General features: G+C 39.1%; 1 protein-coding gene across 1 annotated transcript; it reads right to left on the reverse strand.

Annotated features, from left to right (window-relative positions):
* Positions 1 to 50: 50 nt before the first annotated feature.
* eeig1b (estrogen-induced osteoclastogenesis regulator 1b) lies at positions 51 to 26,736 on the reverse strand. Its single transcript, XM_067574501.1, has 12 exons — positions 26,562 to 26,736; positions 25,892 to 26,194; positions 12,837 to 12,957; positions 12,676 to 12,705; positions 10,785 to 10,901; positions 10,657 to 10,703; positions 10,381 to 10,541; positions 9,451 to 9,552; positions 8,656 to 8,869; positions 5,709 to 5,830; positions 5,546 to 5,615; positions 51 to 5,454 (listed from the first exon to the last, which is right to left on the reverse strand). Exons 2-12 carry the CDS (start codon positions 26,062 to 26,064, stop codon positions 5,409 to 5,411), a joined length of 1,203 nt encoding a protein of 400 aa, XP_067430602.1. The 5' UTR covers positions 26,065 to 26,194; positions 26,562 to 26,736; the 3' UTR covers positions 51 to 5,408.

Consider the following 26,736-nt stretch of genomic DNA (forward strand, 5'->3'; position numbering starts at 1 on the left):
TGATTGCATAATGATGTGTGGTCTTAAATAAATCCACATTTAACACAGAATGATGATAATTCTTTGCAATTTTATTTGGTGTGCATGTTAATGCAAATAATTCATAATCCATTGCTCCTTTGTTTACACACAGTTATTAATAGGACAGATCATCTCAACTCTTGATGTGACTTTTACACGTATTTCCTGACCTTTTGATAAAAGGAGAGAAAATATTTGTATGTGGAATTACATTTGAAAAAAAAAAACATGATAAAAATTTTCCATTCACAAGTTAACTTCTAAAGAAAACAAAACAAAAGTATACCTAAAATGTAGACAGAATGGTGTTTATTTAATATATTTATGCTAAGAGAAGTGTTTTATATATTTCATATATTAATTTGACAAGTATAGGTACAAACTGAATTTAATAAGTTACAAAAGTTAGAGTAGTTTTTATATTCTCTTTACCAAAACCTCCTTCCTATGCAAATCAAATCCATGTCACAGCTACAAATGCAATAAAATGACAATCTAATTATGCAATGATCAGGAAAGAAAAAAAACCCTTTCACCACATGCAGAAAGCTTTGAAAGTTGAATAAATGTAGTTAATAACATCACAGGTTATACTGTCAAGTACAAAGGAAGGAAAAAGGTTTTCTAGAACAAATCACAGTAGCGGTCAACTCACCAACACAACTGTTCCCTTTACTGTAAGTATTCTCTAATGAACATGCCCTTCAATGTTAAATAATGACTTTATCCTTTCACTCCCATCTCACCATACAGTATTTACTTTTACAGACAATTCTGTACAAATCTGTAGACCAGCCTGCTGGTCTGAAAGTAAAGGAAAGTAAATAGATTGGAGGGTTATGTGTGTAATGATACTGAGATGAGATCTCTCCACCATGTACAGTATTTTCCATATGTACAGGGAAGGACTGAGCCCATGTACATATGGAATATAACCTTATATAACCATGAAGTGATAAATTTAGACAGCTATTGCAAGAGAAAAGCACATTTGTTTAAAGACAGAAATGACAATACTTTTTATAGGCACTGAACTGTATACCGTATACATTCCTAGTTTTTTGTGTTTTAGTGTGGACAGCAATGGAAAACTGCTGTGGCTGGAATCCCTTATGAAGCATAAAAAGCAGTTGCAAAGTTTACACCAGTATCCCCAGTGTTCACCAGTATTTACCTACAATTGATCCTAATTCTTATGCAGTATTTACCCAGTAGTAACCAGGGTTTGAGGGATCAGAGCAAAAATTAAAAGAAAGCTTTCCATTCTCTGACCGTCGGATATGCATGACCTGCATGCATACGGCACACTCACTGACTATACAGTATCAGCATTAACATTCACATACTGCAGACACACAAACACACAGTGAGGATCCATTGTATATTGTCCGTTCTGGTACAACAGAGGCTTTGTGCTGCTGCAGCTGTGGGCCTGACCTCACAACATCAGGGCCACAGTATCACTGTTAGCCCCCTACACAAAGTGGCAGGGATTGAGTTTACACATGTCATTCAAATATGATATTGAAAACAGGAATTTCTTGAATTACAACTTGCAGTAGGCTATACTGCAGCATCCTCACAGAACAAAAACCGCTAATACTACAAAGTGCAATGAGTCCTCCAGTTTGTCTTTTTGGTAACTGCTGTGCCAGAATCACTGTGTCACTGTGAAGCCAGAATGTAAGCAGGGCAACAGCCTATAGCAGGCTAGTATTCATCTGGTCAGGTCCATTAACATGAGTCTGTCTCACTGATAAATGAGTTGGCTGACTAACTTAAATAAATACCCTGAAACTATTTGGTCCTGCAGCAGTCAACTGATCATCAATCAGTGATCCATCTGCCAATATAGAGATCAGATTCTCCAAAACAGCACAAGCTGTGGATCCAAACCAAGTCAACAATTTTTTTTATACATCAATAAAAAATCAAATGACTGTGTAATACGAAAGGGGTCAGTTGTAGTGACAAATCAACAGGAAATTATCACCCATCTCTGCACTTTTCCTCAGCTCTATGGAGCTTGTTAGTGTCTTTTTGCTCATTTCTGTGGGTTTCCAGCCCATCAACCATGTTTGCAGTGCCAGCAGGAAGCTGTATTCAGTGAAAAAGCTCTGATAAACCTAATGTGCCCTACCTGCCAAGCACCAAATGGCAGACAAGCAAAGTTCGCATAGTGGGGCATTTAGCAGCTAAAGCATCAGATATGTCCCTCAGGAGTTGCTGGAGACCAAAAACTGAGTTAAAATTAGAATAAATACTTATATTTACCAGGAGGCCAGAAACACAACTTTAAATGATGAATGCTAATGTTGCTCCATGTCTGCTGGTTGAGTAAATGCTAATATGTTCCTTATAATAACTTTATAAAGGTGATAACATGGCAATGTTGTGTTTACAGCTTGTTCTGCTGCCTCCTAGTGGCTAAAAAAATAATGAATTCAGTTTTAAGTAACCTTTTTTATCCAGCCTGTTGCAATGTAACATGCTTTTAACGTTCATGTAATACCTGCCTTCTGGGTTCGACTAATCTGTGTGTACTTACTGTAATGTATATCAAAGGCTGTGACAGGGATGAGTTAATCTGACCAAAGTTTAAAAACTGCTGGGTGAATAGCAGATAGAGTTCAGGTAAGCAAGTACATCACCAGAAAATCTCACATTCTTGATGAGTTTACGAGAGAATTTGAAATTCAAAGAGTGAATAAGTACTTAGTAAGTGCACAGGATGGATGGTTACATATGGCCAGCCATATGAACACAGGCTTTGTTACAGCCTTTGACAGATTCACCAAATGACAGTTTGTCCTTTAGCAAGAGCTCAAGCATTAAAATGTAACAGAAAAAAATAAAGAAATTTAAAAAAAAAACACCCATAACATGTCCTTAAGTCATTTCAGAAAACAATGTCATCTCAATTTCCCTTTAGTGGTTTCTAACAATCCTCCTCAGAAAGTACATGTGTGCAAAATAGTATAATATATATAATATGTATATACAGTGATCAAATAACATAAAAATATAATAAAAGGATTTATGTTTCTGTTCCAGTTTCAGGCTGATTTTGACTCACTCTTTCTACAGAGCGTCTGCCCTCTGTGAGAGCCACTGATGGCTCTCGCATTTGTTGGGTCCTTGTCAGCTCGTTAAATTATCTGATGAAGTCATATTTACCAGGAATTTGATTCAAGTGGTCATCAGTCACTGGTTAGTCCATCATGTGAACTGGACCAGTCGAAAAGTCAAAAAGCCAGACATAAACTGCACTCTTTGTCCCTGTTAGCAGCCTGAACATGATGTTCATCACTGCATGTAGGCTGTTACATTTGATAATATATCTTATGATAGAGACATCCAAGTTATATTGAAATTAACCTGGTACATTGTTGTATTTTGTCAGTTGATCAGGTACCACTTCCTGGTGGTAAACTAAGAAATGTTCCATTTTACGAGTTGACGAGGACCTCTCCAATGCATCATCATTTCAGTGTTGCACTACGATTCCCACAATGCAGTGGTTTTCAGGGTATTGTTCAAGTAATTTGTGCAAGTAGAACTCATTAAAGTTTCAGTGGGTGTGATTCAGACTGGTCCCTTGTTCAGTACATAGTATTGAGCAAGGTGAAGGTGAAGACGAAGTAGATTTCTGACTAATTCACTGATCAACTGAAGACTGATTGGTCAGTGACATGTCACATAGTTTTAAGGCAGCGCAGGACAATGATGTCACATCAGCAACATACAGTATCTACACCTGTAGTTGTAACAATGCTTACAATATATTTTAAATAAAGTATGGTGCGGGATCTTGTATGTTTGTAAGTGTATCCTCATGTTTTATGCACATTTTCAATTTCCACATGAAAATGTGGTGAAAGTTCTAAATAAAATAAAAGTCAAAGTCAAAATAGTGCAAGAATGTTTTGCACTTGGCTGAGGTGTAAAAGTTGGTGCAATGGAAACCAAATAATAAATGAATAAATGATGGTGCACATGATACATGAAAACATCAGATCTGTGTGGAGCAATGAGGAGACCGTAACATTCCTCAAGAGAATACATGAAACTAACAGGAATGTCGTATTTCCATCATGTTTTCTACATGATTTTCTATCATTTGAGCTTTGACTGGTGGTCTTTAATGATTTCGCCCTTTTCATCTGCAATGGTTTAATGGCACAGACTGGAGAATTAATGTCACCAACTCTTTATCTTGATGAGACCAATTCTTAAAACTCACATAACATTAGTGGATGGAAACGTGTTCACTTGCATTTTCTTTTGCAGATTTCCTGTAATTTTGCTTCAAATTTGCACTACATTTGAATGGAAACAAAGTTTCCACAAATTGTCTAGTGGATCTTGGTAGAAAATGACGAACTACGGAACGAGGGACTAGTTTGAGACACACCCAATGTAAAGAAAATGATTATTGGATTACTGTAAATTCTCAAATAGCACCCGGCACTAAATAACAGCCCTGAAAAAGTGAAAAAAACTAAATTACCAGTATCTGTTTTTAACAGAAATACTCATCTCTCAGTCTAAGGAGGGAAAATACTAACTCAGTAATTAGTAAAATTAGTAATGAAAGCTCCCCAAAAAAAAGTATGCACATGAATTAAGGGAACATAACGGCTCATTTAAGTTAGATTTTCTTAATGACTTTTAGTGTTTCTTTTGCACTGTATTATGCACTAAATGGATAGCTGCCAAAGCCGGCCACTATTACTGAAATGTAGTAGCCACAACAACCTTCAGTTCCTGCTATTTATGGCATAACTTGTCATTAATGAGAGAGAAGGAAGTGGTAATTGGTGCACATACATTATCATTTTAGAGCATTAATTACTAACCTGTACATGAGTCTAAAAATATTTGCCAATGCACTTTGCCCACAATCAGCTAGTGTTAATATAATCCAACACTTCCTGTAGATGTTCCACAATAAAAGCTTCCCAGGGAAGGGAAGAAACTGTTCCTTCTGGACTGCTGGAGGCATTTTAATGTGAAACAGACAGAGTATATGTTGAATTTGCATTAACAGCAAACAACAGGAACTGCTAGTTAATATGGGACACCAGAGCAGATCAGAATATTTTCAAATGTACTTATAAAACAAGTCAAATTACAAATCACGGCCTGGTTCCCTTTTTATATAAGCTAAAAAAAAAGGCCACTATTTGAGAAAATACGGTAATCATGTGTAACACATCTCCCTCCACCTGATTAAATATACTATATAGGCTCAATATATCATAGTAGTCTTATATCAAGCTGTGTGCACCGGAGACAGGTATGTACATACATACACAGTCATGGACAATCAGATGTCATAGAATCATTAACCAGTTGACCAGGCTGGAGATGAAAGGGTGCATCTCTCAGTGAGTCTCAATGACAACTGCTTCAAAGATACCGGGTGTCACTCTGGGAGAACACAGAAACACATGATCATGTAGATGAGCAACTGGATTGATCAAAAGTTACAAAAAGATCAAGGAAATAGACTACAGTGTACCTGTTGGCGAGCTGTGTCCCACTGAGGGCCGTGGTCCCGTCTTTGCTGACAAACAATCTCAAGTTGCTGTCTGAGGGGAACAAGGAAGCAGAGGAGAAGTTACTACAATAAAACTCAAAAGTTCTACTGAACTTCAATCTCACAAGCTGAAACTCTGTCCAACCTTCATTGTTGCTGCTGTCAGAAAAGTTCTGGCTCTGAACTATCTTCTCCACAATGTCATCAGCATCGATGCGGGTGTCATCCACACAGCTGGGCTGCCTCTCCACAGTGTCCTTCTTCCTCCTGTTGTTGGTCAAGACAAAGAAGATTCATATCTGAAAACACAGCAGCACCAATCATCCCCTTAAAATTTGATGATATTTTATATTTTTCTTATTGTCTGACCCAAACCAACAATTGATCTACTAACAAGTATTGTCTGAGTATCAAAGCCTGATATATCTTATTCCTCTGTGCCATAGAGCTCCATTGTTGTCCAAAAACTAGTAAAAACATGTAAATGAGTCACATTGGTGCACTAGGTGACATGTTCCTTCACTACCATGAACACACACTGTAGTTTATTTTGACTTAATCCTACACACACCCTCCTGCTGCCAGAAATACTCACAAGAGCACCAAATGTGGATTCATCCACCGCTGAAAATAGTCCCCAACAAATGCACTATTTCCTCCTGTTTGAGTAATGTTTGTTAAAAAAAACTACAGTGCCCAGCTGCTTTAGTAAATAACTGAGTTTTATTTAAAATGACACTATAGATTTATGAGTCGATTTTTTACTTCAGTAGGAACCAGTGCACTTGAGGCTGAGAGCCAAAGACAGTATAATGAGGTCAGAAAGTATTGAGAGACAGACCAACACATTGTGGGTCTGGGTTTTTTCATGAAATTTGTTGACAATAAGAAAAATGTAGAATATCTCCAGCTTGATCCTTTAATCATGTTAATTGCTTGAACACGAAGGGGAGCTACTACTGCACAAAATAACACACAGGAAACACTTTCTTCAGCTCTCCATGTTCTGATAGTTTTGTTGCACCTGTTAGGGCAGGACAAATCAAATCTTTATCATTTATATTAATACAGTTAGGGCCAAATCCACAAAAGGGTTGTGCGGCTTTTGCGGACAAATCTGTGCAAATTAGACAAGAAGGCATCCGCAAAAGGTGAAATGCACTACAAACTGCGCTGCCAAGCAAATAGCGTCATGGTGTGCCTGTGCCATTTGCATGTATGTAAATTAGGTCATATTCAAGATGCAAAATGAGGGCAAAATTCTTTTGTGAACAGGACCTTAAAACTGAGCAGAATGCAGGTGCAAATGCTGCATAATTCACAGTACTATTGGCAGGCTTAATCCATTTGTGGATTTGGCCCATAGTTTGTTGAATAGCTTCTAGTGGTATCACTTCGCTGTTTTGAATGGTTTCGTAATCACTATGTAATTAGTTCACTGTTCAAATGCACATGTACTACAATAGACAAATCCAGGTTGCAGGAGGATGTAGCCCAGTCGTCATTACTGAGGCGGCACTTCACATATAACCCTGTGATTTATGTAGGAGGATCTCACTGGATGTGCGTGCCAAGAAATATGTCCAGCTGATCCAATAAAAGCAGTTATATGTTGAAAATATAGTCATCATATGCCATTAAAATATAGGTTTAATCTACTAAACTTTATATTTCAACAAAATTGAACCACTAGTCCAGTTTTTACAGACGTCTCTTCACTGTGAGCTGTTCTGTTATCAGCTGCTCTAAAAAGAAACTGAGTCTTTAAAAAAATGGGAAGTGTAGGCCTAAGTTACAAGCCTCTGCTCCATGAAATCAGTTTTAGTTTAATTTATCTCCATTAAATCCTCATGTTTTAATCACATTTTGACTGACCAGGTAACACTGAAGATCAAGTGATCTGCTTACACAGGGCTGATGGTGAGCTGGCACCCCGCTGATCTCTGTTAGCTTGTTGCTATGTTACGTTTCCTAGCCAAAGTTCCACTTTTACAGTGTCCTGTGTGTCTGATCTATTACTAGCTTAAATGATGCTTCTATTCTGATTAAAATGCAAGAAACAATGTAGTTTGATTAATTAAATAACAGGCTAGCAAATTATTCCTGCTGGGTAAAATAAGCTAAGTTACTGTACTGCACACAGACTGTGGAGGTCAGAGAGAAGTGCTACGTTAGCATCCTAATTAATGTCAACTTCCACATTCACACAGACTACCTTCATCTGTAAGACAGGGTGAATGCAGACCCAAACATCTCTGCTTTCACTCTCAGTGGAAATGTGTTCGGTCCCACACAGCAGCAATGGCCTATACAAGCACTGTTCATAAGGGTAATAGCAACAGTTATCACATGATGATTATTTCTGTGGGTTTTGCAGTTTTATGAGTTTTAAATGAGGAAGAAATGAATTGCTCGCCACAGCTGAGTCACCAGTGAGTAGCCCTACAGCTAAACACTACTGATTGAGTCATTGACAATGGTGATTCAGTATAGACAGCTCACTTTGAAGAGGTGATGTTTAAGATTTGTTTGTACATGTCCTAATAATTTCATCCAACTTCAACCTGAGTGGAGGCCTAATCAACCAGACTAATTGACAACACTTGTGAAGGTGCTGATTGTCATTTTGACTGACTGAATACAAATAGGAATGAATACAAACACTGAAACACATACTGTGAGTGTATTTTAGTCCAGTTATTTACATGCTCTGACACATCTTTATTTTTACAGTATCTCCTAGACAACAGAAGATGATGTGTTCAGGGTATGAAGCTGCTCCACTCCTGTTTTTGTACTGCTTCACTTCCAAATTGAGGCCCCTCCATGTGACCAACAGAACACACACACACACACACACACACACACACACACACACACACTCCTCTTCTCAGACTAGGATGAATTCCTGGAGAATTTCAGGCATGTACGTTTACACATGCCTGGGATTCAACTTTGACTTCTATCGGGGTGATGGAGTCCAGACATGCCTCACAGTGAGATCCTCTGCTTTCTCACCTGTGTGACACTGTTGTGGAAAACGTGCAGGCGCAGGTGTGTTTTGTTAAAAGCACAGGTGTGTGTGTATCTACCTGGAGGATCTGTTGGACATGAGGGCTGCTGCAGAGGGGGGAGGAGGTCTCTCTGGTCTGGTGGGAGTTGCTTGTTGGCGCGGCTCGGTGGGGGTGGAGGGAGGCAGCTGGGCCGGGTGGGCGAAGCCGCATGAGGCGCTGCTGCTGGAGGAGGCGTTCCTATGGTGACTGAGGTCAGTCAGGCTGGAGGATCGAGAGTGACCTGTGCTGTAACCTAAAGAGAAGATGACAGGGGAGGAGAAGAAAAAAGATGAGAGGAAAGTTATCAAACAATAAATTAAATCTCTAATGTGAATGAACAGAAGCTCCTGCAGTCACTGTAGTTCCTCCACTGTGGCTGCACTGAAGAGCACTTCAGCTGGAATCACGTGACAACAACAATCTGGCTCTGAAATCAGGCCCAACTGCAGTTGCTTGTATGTAGTTTTTGTACATCACATATATACATTTCAGCCAATTTCCAGGGGTTAAGAGAGCTACTACTTTTTCTTGTTATTTACTGGAAATGGAAACTTCTCAAATACATCCATACATGTTCAAGCCAGAATTCAATCCAAAATACCTGAGTGGACAACATGAACAACCTAAAGCATCAAAGACTATAGAACAGACGTCTGTTTGTGGGCATGTGGATCATATTCACCTCCAGGTCAGTTTTCTGTTTTCATAAATCATATTAGTCACAGCAATCTCAGATCGAAGAGACTGTTCTATCAGAGCATCTCTCTGGTCTCAACATGAGGAAGTAAATGCTACTGACCCTGATGGGAGGATGAGGAAAGAAAGCTCTCTGACCTGATATCTTGCTGTGCTGGCTGGCATAGCTGGAGCTGCGGAAATGACCAGTGTGAAAGACCTCGTCTGGGCTGGATACACTCTCTCCTTCCTCAGGCAGCCCTGCAAACACACATACAGCAAACACACACTGACATCTAATAGCAGGATATCACCAAAAACAGGTATCACAGATACTATAAGCATCATTTTACTATGTGTGGCATATATGCAGTCATTTCATCAATATTATATTCTAATATTATTATAGATCTTTTCAAAGACTTGAACTGCTAAGAGACTGGTAAACCTGATGCTGTACTCATTGTACTGGAGACTTCAATCAGGCTAACATTAAGAAGGTTATGCCTGACTTCCATCAACATATTGACCGCACCACACAGAGAATAAATACTGTGGATCACTGCTACACGCCATTCAAAAACGGCTACAGAGCAGAATCGCTACCCACATTAGGGAAGAACAACCACGCGGCCATCTTTCTGAGGAACTACGACATGAGAGGTCAGGAAGTGGTCAGGCCAATCAGAGACTGCCCTACAGTCTGCATTACATGACACAATCTGGAGCACGTTCCAGGACACCATCGTCAGCGTCAATGATGCAAACTCTAAATACTCTGGACAAAAAGCCAATGCATTTCCATCACTGTAGGGTACTGGAGAAATACAATTTACTGAGCTTTGAGAATTTTAGATTATTCTAAAATTTGTGCCTGGTTTATAAAATTTTAAATGGTTTGGCCCCTCATCCACTATGTGACTTTGTGTACACTTGCTCAGTAAGTTCTATTAGATCCTCCGGAATATCCTCTACACATGATTGTACCAGACCATTTCGTTGCACTGCATTTGGGCAATCAGCTGTCTCTGTGAAAGCCAACTCAGTTAGAAGACACAGGGAACAATATTGGTAATGCTGAGCAGTTACCTGAGCTACGTACTGACGACTGTCTGGGTTTGAAGGCTCGGTGTCCCTCCATGACGCTCCCTAGTGGTTGCACTTTGTCATCAGTGCTCTCACCCTTACAGTCCAGCTGCAGGGTGGGGTCCTCGTCCCCAGTGGAGACAGATTTGGCTGTGCTGGGAGGCCTGATGGAAAAACCACATGCATAAAACATAATGAAGCTGACAAAAAGTGACCATAATCACATTCAACATGTTTATAGATGTGTGGGTCAGTCCAAGAAAACAAAGAAGAACTCACGTTTTAAAGCAGGGATCCCCAGAAAGAAGAGTCATCCCAATTGTTACCTGTACAAACGACACAGATGTGTGTTACCAAGTGTAGGTGCTGGGTGTGTGTCTGTGTGTGTGTGTCTGTGTTTGCCCTGCCTTGAGGATAGAGTTGTCCTGCCGAGTGTTTTTGGTGTCATAGCCCTCCAGGATGCAACAGCGAACTGCGGAACCAGAACCAGCGAACTCTGCAATGTTCAGATCAGCAAAGCCTAGCTAGAGTCAGAAAGACAGACAGACAGACAGACACAATAAAACAACAGAAAAATGAAAGGATTTGAGATGGAAAGACCATCCAGGTCAAGTCTGGTTCACTTCTTTTTATTTATGTTCCCTTCTGAATCAGCAGGAACGCTTCTTCTTCTTCTTATGAGATTTTTTTCAAACATCCTTTTTGGTTAAGATCTCATTTTCTCCGCGAATGAAGGGAAACAGGAGAAAGTGACTTTATGTAAAAGTCAATAACCTCCTTTAACCTCCTCATTCATGATTTTCTGTCCAGTCAGCACTTCTTCCCACTTGAGGGGCCACAGCTTGTGGTGAGGATGTGTGAGTGTGTGTGTGTAAGTGTGTTGCATTGTCTTTGTTGTTCCTATTAACATATTTGTGCAAATTCGTCATGTCTGTGCTTCCTAAAACTCTTTGTTGAGACGGTGGTCATTTTTTTCTGCAGAGTTGCTGCTGCAGCTCCTTAAGCACTGGCTGATTCTAAGCAAACTTCTCTTATAAAGTACCATATATGCTAGTCATTTCTTTACTTTATTGTTCTTGACCCACAAGATGGTCAATGTCCTGTTGTTGTCTTGTAACTTCATCATTCAGTCACACACTGACATTGGGTTAACGTTAGCTGGTTCTGTTTGGGAGGGGTAGTATTATTTATTTTGCTCTGACCAATCAGTAGCAAGCGAGAACTCTGTCCCATTAATGTCATTTTCAGTTGAGACCAGGAACAGTTAACTTCAATCAAAGAAACATGTCTATTTGTAATACACAGTTATTTCTATAAGTGTACACTGTACTTACAATATGTTCAGTCTTACTCCTTGTTGCCATCTATCTTTACTTCTCATGGATGCATAATGCAAGAATGTATCATTTTGACAACAACCACAGAAAAATGTATTGAATAAACTTGAATACCTTGAGGTGTATTATAGCAATTAAAGCATGGTTGTAAATATGAGCAAAACAAAATTCAAGGTAAAAAGATCTAAAGGTGATTTGACCTTGGTTCTTTTACAGTACACCTATCTTGATGCTATATTCACTTCTGATGGCAGTATCTGACCTCACTGAAACAACATGTTTAAGGGAAAACAAAATAGACTAATAATCTTTTTAGTTACCTTCCTGCCTGTGGGGACTTTAGACATATACTCTTAACTTCTTCTATTAACCATTACTTTGACTGATATTTAATGATGTTTTAACATCACAAGACAGTGGAGACATTCCAAACTGCTATAACAAACACATTGCTCACACATTACTCAGCATCGAGGGACCCTAATCATTAACCTGGAAGAATAAAACAAAATAACTATAATCAGTGTGGGCCTTGACATTATTGAAATTATTTGTCATTGCTTGAGCACTTACAGTATGTAGCTAAAACAGCAGCTTCAAGTTTTCAAGTTCAGCTGTCACTACACACAAACACACACACACTGTGATGTGTTATAAGCCACTTCACACAGTTATTACCCTCTGACTGTGCTCTGTCACATGCCTCTGTAACAAAGGCCTGTGATATTGACATGGTTGGCATTTAACACAGCTTTTACCATCACTGACACTGTAAAAGTGTGTTTTATAAAGGAAGCGAGGCTCTCTCAACTTTATGATCCACAGTTCACAGGTCCAACAGGTTAGTGCAGTTGTGCTGAGCTGGATTTCTGGAGTTTTCATATCTTGAAATGGATTTGAGCTACAGATGTTATAATGTATACAAGCAGTTGCTAATCACATAATGAGAAAATAAACTTACCTTGGAGAAGGTCTTTCCTCCTTTGAGCTCCTGTAAAGATAAAGACCAAAACAGTGAGGAACCATTATTGCATTACTGGGTAGTGAGGTGGGAATAGCATTGCCTTTGAATTCATAACCCAGAGAATCAAAGAGAGATGGCTGCTGGGAATTGCAGTTTACCTTGCGTACAGAGACCCTACAGATGCAGGGGTCCAACACTCCAGTGATTGGATTAGCGCTTATTTTACACACAAAAGAGAACTTCTTCCTCCATCGAACACAGTTCTGCTGCACCTCCTCCCTGCACATACACACACACACACACACACACACACACACACACACACACACACACACACACACACGGATCAGATTAGACTGTTGGAAGACAAATGTTTAACAAAGCATACAGTTTTGTGTAAAGCTACAACAACACCTCTGACACAATAAATATCTATACTCCCTGTTCCAAGGCCACTGTATCTGTGGGATTCAAATGATAAGTCAAAGAGGTTATAAGAATTAAATGGAGACCACTAACTAAACTAAAAGGAGACCTGTTTGTTCTGCCTTCCAGTAGGAGATAACCCTTGAAGCAGGTACATAGCCTCTGTCCTGCATCATACAAGAGAAAACAAACAAGGCCACAGTACATTTGACTTATGGGCTAAAAAGTAAACAACATGAATTGTGGGTATTGTCACACCTGATGAGCAACCAAAGAGATGGATGAAAAATCCTATCTGAAGAGCAGGAAACAACCTCCCACCAAATATGTTGCAAACTGCTCATGTGAAAGATTAAATGTATTTGAATGTGTATTTGAAAATGACATTAAAAGAATTCTTTTCTAAAGTCCTGAATCAACAGTAAGGAATTAACTCTATTTCTTGCCTTTTCTTTGAAAAAAATACACAAGGCCACAGTTGATGGTCCAGATGATCTCATCCTGGGATGTCACACGTCAGACTAAGCAGTCTGTTAAGGGGTTTTCCACTTGCACAGATTGAAAACAGATTCGGTGTTTATCTGCATGTAACTTGGTGTGGGACATTTCTCGCTCTCCCCATCCTGTTCCTTTAACCATGGCCTTTCTTTACGTCCAATTTCTTTATGGGTTTATTAGATATTCACAAAACTAACAGATAAACAAGAAAACTTAAAAACTACTGATGAAAACCATTTATAGTGGCATGTTTCTTAAGCCCTTTTCAGCTTTTCAGACATAGAATACTTAACACTGCAAGCTTCATCAGTTTGTAGAAATGATGGCTTTTTGTCATTCAAATTTAAGTCACTTTTACATAAATGCTCTAGGAAGAGCATGTATGTTTTGTTGCCTATCTTATCCGGTCCAACAGTGCCATTCACACAATGTAAGTAAAGCATTTTGCTGGATATTTGGTCACAGTTGAGGAAGGGCCACAGAATTTGCCTTAATTGACTTTGCACACAACATGTGTATTGATGGAAAATCAACCTTATATTCCAACAAGAATCTATGTAATAATGTGCACTGAGAGCTCTGATGTATCTGACTTGGCAAAAAAAACATGGACGCCACGTCAGCCAATGTCTGTGGTTCAACGTAATGAAACCTAAATTTAATGTATATTACATAATTATGACAATGCAAAGTGTTTTAAACCCTCATAAAACCAACTCAGTTATCATACAACCATCCTGAGCTGTCAGATGGCATGAACGTTTGCATATTTTTCCGATCCTTTCCATCCAATGCGGCAATGCGTGAAAGTGGCATTAGGTTGGAGATTTGGGTGTGTTATGCTAGTAGCAGTTAATGTTGCCGGTAGCTGCTAACCTCCAGCTGAGTTGAGCAACGGGCTACAGAGGTCTGGTCTAACTTCACATCCCCAGATTTGTTTCATTTTTCAAACTTGTAGTCTTCAGGTTTTGTTCAAGCAACCGTAGATACTGTAGATATTAAGCCAATGTTTGTCATTGCAGCCAGCCAACAGTGAATGGTGATGATATGTGTAACTAGCATGTTGATCTCAAACGACAGTGGTTTATACCTACACGAGTAGAGTTCTTTCTTCCATCAACAACTACTGACATTTCCTTGTGGAAGGCACTCAGCCTCAAACAGTGGATGTGAAGCAGGGTGGAGCCAGGAAACAGCCTGGAGCTCAGACTACTTTAGCTAGAGAAATGAAGGCCAAAAAAGAATGTGTACTCTTCATCTTTTCACTTGTGGAATTTGGGAGGCCACGGAGTGAAATAAGGCCTCATGGGATTATGTCCCATGAGCTTGTACCTCCCAGCCTGCAAACAGGCTGTTCTCACTAAACTGATGAATAAGAAGCAGAGGTAAGCTATTCCAGCTGAAATCACAACAGTGTTATCAGGAAATGAATGCTTAAGCGATCAATAGAGTTTACTCATTTCACTACACACCACACTTTATTCTCACAACACACACACACATACACACACACACACACACACACACACACACACACACACACACACTGGACTTGTCTCAACTTGGATGGTGAACTCTGATGTTATCTGTCTCTACCCAGCTCATGTCAGAGGAAACATTACAGGAGAATCATCCAGCTCTCTACATGATCAGCACTTCAGTTGCACAACGCAGAAGTGCAGACTCAGCCTGCCGCTTTGCTGATAACAGATAGTTCCATGTGCTTTTTCTTTGGAATGTGATGTCAAAATGTAGGAAGTGCAATGCAAACATGAAAATCTGCCAACCAGCAAGGTACACCTCACTAACAACTTTTATTATGATAGCCATTTATATTCTTATGTACATGCACACTCTCTCTCACAACTGCATGCATCATTTTCTCAACTTTTAGTCTGTTCCATGGGTGTATGTCTGCACAGTTAGGCTACTTAAGGAATAAATCCTGAAAATATTGAAACTGCAAAACCAAGTTTCTTGGTTTTCAACCAAAGTATTTTAACTGCTAAATTAAAGCTGCATTAACTGTTTTTAGCCACTTGGGGGCAGCAGAACAAGCTGAAAACAAAACATATTATCACCTTATAAAGTTGTTATGGTGGATAAGTTAGCAAATAGTGAGTTATTTACACATCCAGCAGACACAGAGCAACATTAGCATTCATTTGGAGTCTTGTTTGTGTCCACCTGATGAATGTAAGTCCAATATTCACCCTTCTTTTAGCTCTGTTTTGGTCTTCACCAACTCCTGAGAAAAATATTGGTCCAGCTGCTAATTTTTCAGCAACTGTTAGAAAGCTGCCTGCTGCTGCTGGAAACCAGGTTGATATGTGGGCCATAAAACCAAAACAATGAGCTAAAAGAGGCTAAAATGTTCAGTAGATCTGAGGGGAAATGTAGAGTTGGGTGATAATTGTCTCCTCTATGTTTTCTCTGCCAAATACGTTTAGGTTAATGGTTGCATTGGTTAATGGTTTAAGTCTGTACTGTTATATTCTATTCTAATTAGTTCTTCAACTCGATTTCAAACACCGAAGAAGTACAGAAATAGCTGAGATACACTAAAATTAAAGTCTGCTCACACTATCAGTTATCATAAAGCAGGTTTGCTGCGTGTTGGAGCATGGCCCTTAAGCCTTGTTTTGCTCTTCCTATATTCCCAGTCTCTTTTTATCTCCTTTTTCTTCGTCATATTTTTAAGTGGCATTCATCATTGTTGTAATGGAGTGAAAGACGCAATGATGACGTGTACTATAACTTTTACGTTTCTTACCCATATTTGTTTTTACACACACTATGATAAGAGCTTGAATTCGGTATCTTCAGGCATTCTTTTCCATTCACATTAACTTTATCAGAGGGACTTTTCCCACTGCACTTATCTAAAGGTTGACCAGAAGTTTACAGCTCTTGAAACAACAAGCCTGGAGGGAGAGAGGCAGAAAATGACCAAACAGGTTCTGCCACTTCTTTTCTTAGAGCCCAACCTGCCTTTACAAACACACCATTGTGCGGCAGGTAGATACAAGCAACACTTTTTCTCACCATGAGGCTATGCTTTACATGGCTGCTTGGTTACAACCTTTATGACTGCTTATAAGGGTCATAGTCAGTCTTAGTGACCAATACATGCTTTTTAAATCCAGTAGACATCGTTGGTTGATTATAGTTTGTGAATGGGAAAATGATGATTATTACATAGAACTATGAAACAATGTTTTTACAAGTGGGTCCCTGTTTGTTTGCATTATGCACACTCACAAAGTTTGTTTCATGCTTTTCTGCTAACAAATGTAGCAGTGAACCAACAAAGGCAGTGAAGAAGAAAACTGCTAGCTAGCAAACATAGATGTAAACAAAGAAAGATTTACAATATGTAAAAAATCGGTTTTGATAATGTTTTATAATGAAGAAAATGCACTCTACATGTGTGTCAGTCCTCAAGGATACACACAATGCATTTTGGTGAGAAGAAGTGAATGTTAACATATCTTCTGTTTGTTTACAAGAAAAGTCTACAGGGCACTTTTAAGAATAGGGATCATTTCTTAAATCAACACTTTTCTTCAATCGTCATGGAAACATTAACTCCTCCTGATAACCATTACTGCAGCTTAAATGTCGACTGACATCAGCAGATTCATTACTCGCTACTAATTGGTTAGGAAAAAACAGGAGAAAGTAAGCCCCTCCCAGACAGAAAACGACTAAGATGAGCACAATGTCAGGCTGAATGAATGAAGTGAAACGAAATGGCAATTCAGTATATGAGCGTACTTTTTAAACTGTATTTTAAGACCATGGTATCTTCACTATCGTACCAACTTGGAACCACACAGGATCTGCACTTCTTTACTTACATACTGTAGGAAATACTCACTTATGTCAAGTGGATATGAATGTGTTTTCCATGAACACTTAAGTGCTACAAATGTTACAAATGTGTTTAGGTTAAAAACTCCCCACTTCACAAATTCTGCCTTCCCATTGGTTTGTCTCTGTTTTTTTTTCTGGTGGAGGAATGAGAGGGAGTTGAAAATGAGCCTGACATACACACCCACACAAGCAGACACATGCAAACACACACACACATTCACATTTAAAATCTCCTAACCAGGCTATTACTTTTTCAATAATTTGAAATGACATGCAACTAGTGAGTGTATGTCTTCTGGTTGCCGTGTGTGTGTGTTTAGGTGTGTTTTTATTAGATCTGTTAACTGGTAGAGTATGATGTATAGGTACTTTAGTTAGTAAATGTATGCCCTAAGATGGAGGTAGCTTAAAGGTTAAATGTGGGTTTGAGACTGAAAGGAGCAGTCCCTGGATTCTTATACAACATTAAAGGGGACATATCATGCACATTTCCAGGTCTTTATTTTTCATCTGGGGCTCTACTGGAATGTCTTTGCATGATAGAAAGTTAAAAAATCTCCTTATTTATCTTATTCTGGCCCTCAGTTCAGCCTCTGTCTGAAACAGGCTGTTTTAAATCCTGTCTCTTTAAGCACCCCCCCTCCCCCAAGAAGCCCACTCTGTTCTGATTGGCCAGCTCTTCAAAATTGCTCCTCAGGAGACATCTGTTGGCTCGAGGAGCAACATCAACAAACCATGAAACAAAGTAGTAGGATTCTCAACAGTTCAGCTGAAACATCATCTGAATAAAAGAGAAATGCAAATGAAGCCAGAATGTGCGACACTTTTTTCCTACTTTCAAGTCTATTTCCAGTGATCAGCACCTAACCCTACAACCCTTGGTACTTTTCCATTTTAAGTTGCAGTTTACATCCATGTCTGTCCAGAATCATATAAAATTTGTAGTGAAGACTTTGAAGGAATTTAATAAAAGGTATTAAGTGTATTTTTTGGCAAAATGGAAGTTATCACTATATTGACATGTATGATTCCAGTGAATGATTTCCAGTGAGAAACATGCAGTCTTCACTAACTATTTTTACAGAGAAGTACAGAGGACTGATAGAGAGTTTTGTCTCATGGTGCAACGATAATCACCTGAACCTCAGTATCAGCAAAACCAATGAGCTTGTGGTGGACTAGCAGAGGAACAGGAGGCCCCCTGTCCTGGTTGTCATCCAGGGAGAGGAAGTGAAGAGGGTGGACTCATTTAAGTACCTTGGGAAAGCAAAATGCAAAGAAGCTACAAATTCTAAAACGTGGATGCTTCACACACATCTTCAACCCAGCAGCACAGAAGATCTATACAATCACCACAGTTTCAAGGTGGGCACCTAAGATTAGTGTCACCAATTCAGTATCTGACAAAATGTAAAATATGATCACAATCTCCCCTTATGTTATAGAGTTATGACGTTGAATAATGGCCAGAAAAATCTTTTTGCAGAACATTATGATGTCACAGTGAAGCTGATCTTTGACCTTTTGGATATAAAATCTCATCACTTTATCATTTTATCCTATTAGACATTTGTGTGAAACTTTGTTATAATTAGTGTATGAATTCTTGAGTTATGGTCACAGTGACCTTGATCTTTGACTTGTGACCACCAAAATCTAATCAGTTTATCCTTGAGTCCAAGTGGACGTTTGTGTCAAATGTGAAGAAAGGCGTTCCTGAGATATTTGTTCACGAGAATGGGATGGACAGACAGACAACCAGAAAACATGCCTCCGGCCATGGCTGTTGCTGGCACGGAGGCATAAAAAATCTATGAACCACATGTAATGTCATGACTGAGCAACAAATGCATAATTCCCATTTAATGACACAAAGTCAGCCTCTCCCCACCAGACTTATTTAGAGCTAAAGCTGGAACGCATGGTATTATAAACATCATTATATCTTATATAGCTGGAATCTACTGTAACTGCTGTAAATCCATGTTGACTACAGCTGCGGCCCTGCAAAGGAGAAAGATACAAACATTTTAAAGTCACCTTTCAGAACTACAGTACTTGACACATTGTAGCTGAAGTGTTACTTTCACAGGTTACATAGTGGCAAAGTTGACACAATATGATTTGCTCAAACTCATGATAACAGCGCAGTGACGCAGAGGAGCATTCAGGTTTGTTTTTTTAAGCATCTTTGAAGAGATATCCAGCTCTGAAAACAGAAACAGGAAGTGGAAAAGCAATCAAAAATGAGGCTTATGACTCATATCTTGGCACATTTGATTTAGAACATCTATCAGCAACAATCAAGATTGTAGTAATTTGATAAAAATATGTTGAGTTCACTGTGTAGGTTCCCTTTTCCACATGGCTATGAAAGCTGACTAAAGCAGACATGTTCAGCTTTGAGACAATTATAAGAGTATATATCTATGTTTAAACATGATATAACATTTCTAAATGTAACATTATATTTATATATATCTTTGTAGGATATTTCCAGTCTGATCTTTCCAAAGGTGTAAACACACCTGACACTAAATAGTGAAAGCAGAAAAGGCCGAATTTCTAGTCATAGGAGACAGAAGATGGGGAAGACTCACTGGTTAGTGACTATCAGATCAGACTGGTTATACTTCCCTTTTCTAGAGCTACTACTACAACTAGAAACAGCTTCTCAGCTGCTCCTGAGTTCTCCTCAATTCAAAAGTCAAGCCATGAGCCTACATGACGCATACACACAGCCGACCCAAACTATGCTGAGTAAGGACATTGGCTGAGGTCAGTGTGATTGATTTACAAAGCAAACCATCCATTCTTAGGATAAACACACGTGTGAGACATCTGAATACTAGTACACGGAATTATAACCTTAGTCCTTACACAACCACTGGAAATTAGTGGTCTGAGGTAATAAAATAACATGATCTGTGTTAATTTAAACAGGTGTCAAAATGTTAATTTTACTGTTTAAAATGCAAAGGATATTAAACAATGTAAAAAACTGAAAATTTCTTTGTCTAGGTTTTTATGAAGTGTGAAACTGACACACATTTTTGGGGGTAGCCACACCAATGCGCAGTGGAATCTGCCTTACATAGATCTCCTCTCCAGAGACTGAAAACTCGATCGCTGTTATAACTCTTTGGAGCCGTTTCTAAACAAACTTCTGTGACCGTAATCTTCGTGGTGAAGGAACATGTCACCCAGTGCAACATTGTGGCTCACTGACGGAGCTCTACAGCACAGAGGAATAAGATATATCAGGCTTTGGATACATAAACAATACTTGTAAGTAGGAGCAGTTGTTGGTTTGGCTCTGCACACTATAAGAAAAGTACTGAAAATTGCCAGCCATATCCTTAAATGCTTGGCAGAATAAGAAGCTAAATAGTTAGGGTTATTACTGGCAGTTCTACTCATTTGTTGCACAGACAACGTTTGGTTGGGCTTTACTCTCCTGTTTGAATCATCAGTACAAACAATTAGACACTGCAACTTAAAAGACATGACTCAGTGAGAAAGGTCAAGGTACAAGACTGCATATGTAACAACTTTAAGAGAGAAGTCTACTACAAGTCTCAGAGGGGCTCCAACCCAATCAATGAGCTGATCTGAGGGGAAAATGTAATTTATCAGTAATGACGATCTATAACCTACAAAACTCTTCAGCCATGCTAGCAGCTCTGTGAGGCTGTACTTATACATAGCAATGCTTTGAGCTAACTGCTAATGTGAGCATGCTAACACACTTTCAATGACAATTCTAACATGTGGATGTGAAGCAGGTACAAGGTTTATAATGTGGCATGCTAACACCTACTAATTAGCACAAGTACAGTCGATAATATTGTATTGGACAAATTACAAATTTGACCAGTCAAGGGATCACCGCACTTATGACCTCATCTTCATCCTGTGGGAACCATGAACGTACAGACTTGCATGGCAATCATCCAGTAGTTGTTTAGACATTTCAGTCTGGACCAAAGTGTTGGACCGACCAACCAACTGACTGACAATGCCATCTCTAGACGCATGACGCTAACATAATAATAGTTAATCTTCAAATGCAAATTGGTAGTGGAAACCAACAACCAACAGTATCTCCCATTTCACTAGCTTAGGAAATTTAATCAAGATAAGATCAAACAGAGTCCAAGAGCAAGATTTGGGATGAGATGCCAAATGATGTGGAACACCAAAGAGCTCTGACAAAACTTTGTATAAAACATCTAAAATTTGAGCAACCAGGCTAACTATTTTCCCTGCTTTCAGGGAAGCTAAGTTTATTTCCAGCTGGCTCTAGCTTCATATTTAGTGTACAAACATGAAAGTGGTGTTGATCTTCTCATCTAACTCTCAGCAAGAAAGCAAATAAGTGTACTTCAAAATGTCAAACTATTCCTTTAATGAAGCTGAATGCTTTCATGAGTTGTGGGTACTGAGCCAAAGGCGTTTTTAAAGTAACTAGCTATCCCAGGTACCTAATATTAACTCAGTCTATCAGTCTGCATCTGCGGTGTCTGGCCCTTGCAGTGTACAGAGAAAAATATGCAGTCAAGTGCAAGATATTAATCAGCAGGCAAATATAAGATAAAGAAGACCAATTCTCCTTCATACCAGCAAAGTAAACACAACTAAATGTTGGTCTAATCAGGCACCTGTAAGTGCTTTGGCAGAAAGTGCATTGTTTCTTTCAAGACTCAGTGCCTTTGCATGTTTTTAAAAGTCTGACTGTATAAAAAAGTTATTCTTGACATCTGAACATTGCACGTTACTGACAAAGACCTACTACTACACTGTGAAGGATCCTGTTGACAAAATCAGTCCCTTGTGTTGTGCTGAGGAGTTGAAGGTCTTTATTGAATCTCTCTCTGCTGTTATTTATCCATTATGCAACAGTGCCGGATGTCAGGGGCAACGCCTGTGTTCTATTGAATTAAGTATAGGAGTGAAATTTTTTCAAGTGTCTCTGACTTAAATGTTGGCAGCAGATGAACAGTATCATGATCTTAGGGGCACCAGCTCCAGTACAGTTAGATTACTTTTTTGATTGAAGGATTCAAGGAGCATTAAAGAAAGAGTAGTGTGCGGTGTTGTGCGCAAAATTCTGCATTCATATTGTTTTTATATGTCAGCAAAGCAATACTGCTTAAAGTGGGCTGATGCTTTTCCTTATGTTGGTGAGCAATGATCTTTAAATAATGTAAAAATACAAACAAGTCAAAAAATATGGCCCATTCTGGGGCACTTTCCATCATGATTAGTGGAATATGTGATTGGCTTTAATGTTGAATAACTGACTGACATCATTCACTGTTCTTTGGATGGATATACTATAGCTATAGCAACTATACCCAGAGGTAAAGCTGCAAGGATTGGTCAATGAACCAATTAGTTGCCAACAATTGAACTATTTTGATAATCAATAAATTGTTTTGAGTCTTTTTTTCTAAATGTCCAAATTCTCTGTTTCCAGCTTCTTAAATACGAATATTTTCTGGTTTATTTAGTCTTCTATATAGTAAACTGAAAATCTTTGGGTTGTGGACTGTTGGTTGGAACAAAAGAAGACATTATCACCATTATCTGACATTTTAAAGACCAAACAACTAATTGATTCATTGAGAAAATAATGGAGAGATTAATCAATAATGAAAATAATCATTAGTTGCAGCCTTACCCAGAGGGCTCACTGCTCACTGCTCATTCGTCCAGCCATGAACGTGACGTATTTCATATAAACTTTGGTTACTGGGGAAGTTAGGTAACTGTGTGTCATAAATACTTGGTATTCAAACAGTAACTGAGTTATTTGCATGCAGGTAAATGTGCTGGCGCAGAACCGGATCTGCTAGTTGCTCGTCCATTTTAGCACTGGCCTACAGATCTTAGCGATTATTTTAAAAAGGCTTTGCACTACTCGGCCCAGTTATCTGTCTGAATTGTTGACCCTCATGCAGGAAGCTCCTGACTGCTCCTGTGTCCAGGTTAAAGACCAAAGTAAGTAAGTAAGTGAGTGAGTAACTTTAGACATCACAAAGTGCTTCACAGAGGAAATAAAGCATAAACATACATACAGACATAAAACACAATAAAAACAGAAAAAAATACACAAAGGCAAGTCTGAACAAATGGGTATTGATGTGCTTTTTAAAGGTGTCCACAGAATCCATAGATCTTAAATCCAATGGGAGAGAGTTCCAAAGTTTAGGAGCCACAACCTCAAAAGCACAGTCTCTTTTAATTTTAAGCCTAGGTCTAGGAAGAACCAGCAAACCCTGATTAGAGAACCTTAGAGACCTGCTGGTAACATAGCTCTGCAGTAGATCTCTAATGTAGGCAGGTGCCTGACCATGCAGAGCTCTATAGGTGATCGCAAGAACTTTGAATTGGATTCTAAATTTGATGGGGAGACAGTGAAGAGCAATCAGTGTAACATGAGACCTTTTGGAGGACCTGGTCAATAGTTTAGGTGAAAAGGGAGTTACAATAGTCAAGATGGGACGATATAAAAGCATGAATTTACATTCAAGGTGACACAGCTTCCACTCTGCAGCTTGCGTGAGGAGCGTCTGAGACAGTTTCATACTTTCTATAAACTTTTATTCATTTCATCCATGTTGCCTTATTCGTTATTTATTCTGCTTATTTTGTCCTCAGCTGGGTGTGTTTTTTACCATTTCATTTCATTTCAGTTCTGTCTTTCAAGAGGTTATGTCTTTCCTCACTTTGCAAAATGCTGTTATAAACTGCTAACCATATTTCCCAGGCAGCCACTGTTTTCTATTTACTTCACTATTGTATGAAATTCAACGTGCACTGACTTGAAACGTGCCTTGTTTAGATTATTCATCACAGTGAGCATCTGCTTTAAAGGAATAGTTTCAGTGCGTTGGAGCTGGGAGGCGATTAGCCTAGCTTAGCATTAAGACTGGGAGTAGATGCTCTGTCCAAAGTGGGAAAAAAATGCCTACCAACACCTCTAAAGCTCACTAATAAACAAGTGAGGGGGTTGTGTGCTGGAACTATCTGTTACTGCTACTTAAGCTAGGCTAACTACGCCCTGACCGAGATGTGATATCAATCCTCTCATGTCACTCTTGGAAAGAAAGCAAATAAGCATATTTGTCAAAATGTTGACTATTAACTATTAACTGTCAAAGTAAAGTTATTGTTGAGTGGTAATTTGCATAACTATTTCAAGCAAGAAACTTTATAGTGTCTGCGAGCTGATTTCCTAATTGTAAAGAAAAGAATGAAAAATGATGGCTGCCTGGAGGGGAGGAAATCTGATTTTTTAAAATCTGAAACTTTGGGGAATGCTCCAAATGGGTTACCACGAGCAAAAACTTTGATGAGGCCCATTAAAGGTTTGTCTGTTATTCTTGCAGACCTGCAGACCTGTCAGGGCAGTTCCCCAAAGCTTACTCATTTTGGCCTCAAATGTAATTAGATTGAGTCTTACTTAGGTCATGCCAGAGTGGTGTGTATACCAATCACTAGAGGATGGGGGTGTGTGATTCTGTCACCTTTTGATCTGTTATGAAACCACTAATTGCTAATAATTAAAGGGTCAGTTCACTCAAACTACAAAAAACTAAACTTACATTTATTTAGTTTCATTTGTTGAAGTTGTCTGAGCTTTCTGCCTCCAGCCCAACACAGAGGAGGTGATCACAGTATTAAAATATATATATACACATTTTTAAAAAATTAATAGCAACTTTAAGTAGTCCACAGACCTTGCTGTGAACAGTTTTTATAGGAACTCATTTTAAACCAAGAAATAGCCCCTGTGTTTTTGTAGTTTCAGTGAACCGACCATGGACTGTCTAGACGTTAAGAGAAGCCAGCTGGGACTGGAAGGTTTCCAGTTTGAATCCCAACAGTATGAAGGATTGAATGATTATTGTTCCTGACTCCCTCAACAACTTTGCCCACGGGCCCTTGAGCAAACCACTTAATCTCAACATACTCCAGCAGAGCGGCTCAAAGACGATACTGGGCAGCTCCCAGTGTGAATGTGCGACAGGGTGGAGCTGAGAAACAGCACGAAGGCAACTTTCCCAGGAATAACACAAAGTGTACTAAAGGTTGAACTGCAAGACATTCAGTTTCATACCAGTTTTACAGCTGTCACAATGCATTACCTCCCTTATCTGAGGTGGAAAACCAACAACAAACAGAGGTGAATCCTTTGAAACAGAGCGGGGCATAGAGCATAATCCACTCAAGCTCTATTTGTAGAAAACAGCAAAGTATCAACTATTGAAACTATTGAATATAACACCTGTGGAGGCAAAGTCAGTTACTTTCGACAGGAAGCTCAATTCCCAAATGTGTCAATACTCTGCATGCAGTAGAGGTTTTCATGGGTTACAACAAGGAAGTGAAAGGTTGTTCTAGATACCTGGATGACAAGATGGCAAAGTCCCCACCATCAGTCAGCCGGATCTTGCAGAAAAGCACTCCGTTGACAAAGGGCACTGCTGTAAGCTCCTCCAACGTGAAATGCACTTGAAACTTGAACTTCTTCTTTTTCATCAAAAAAGACATTGTCCCCAGCTGCTGGAGTGTGCTCATTGTATGATGAACACCAATGAATGAAAACAACAACAAAAAAAAAGATAAATAAAGTGTATTTGGCTTCAAAGTGGAGGTTGAAAATCCTTCTTTGCATTTGGGTTAATCATTTCTGTAGTGTTGTTTAGACCTGGAATTTTTAAAAAAAAAGAAAAAAAAAAAAGAGACTGTTAAACAATATAAACTGGGTTTCATTTGCAACTGCATGTTGAGGGTTTTGCAGCAATGACAGCTGTGGAAATCATGCGGTCATTTTCTTCACTACATTGCATGTATATGACAACACTTCCATACTGGTTATAACACCAGTGTTGGCTAATGAATTAAGTGTTTTCAAATGATGGTTTTAGACACTATGCCCAAAAATTGGTGTGGTTGTTCGTCTTTTCTCCAACATTAACAGACTCTCCCAGTGCAGACAGCTGCCACGCAAACACCAGAACGACTCGGCGACTCGCTGTAACTTTGTTATTATGCAAACGTCCACTAAAGCTTACCGTTCCGTCGGTCTGCTGCTCCTCATACTTAGTAAACAGTACAGCTGTGCACCGCGGCAGAGAACTGGAGTCTGGGTACTTGGCAGTTTCTCAGCTTCAATGCATCTTCACCAACTCTTCCCAACTCTTCCCTCTCCAGTAGAGTTCAACAGTCAGTCAAGAGAGGCTCCGTGAA

Source organism: Thunnus thynnus, chromosome 19 (genome assembly GCF_963924715.1).
Source record: "Thunnus thynnus chromosome 19, fThuThy2.1, whole genome shotgun sequence".
Classification (NCBI taxonomy): Eukaryota; Metazoa; Chordata; class Actinopteri; order Scombriformes; family Scombridae; genus Thunnus; species Thunnus thynnus.

Bases quoted from the DNA above. Each gene is read 5' to 3' on its own strand.
- eeig1b (XM_067574501.1), bottom strand. From the start codon at position 26,064: ATGAGCACACTCCAGCAGCTGGGGACAATGTCTTTTTTGATGAAAAAG. The intron at 9,553-10,380 runs GTAACTGCTCAG...GTGTGTTTGCAG, and splicing joins GTCGTCAGTACGTAGCTCAG to GGCTGCCTGAGGAAGGAGAG. The intron at 5,616-5,708 runs GTTGGACAGAGT...TGTTCCCCTCAG, and splicing joins TGACAGCAGCAACAATGAAG to ACAGCAACTTGAGATTGTTT.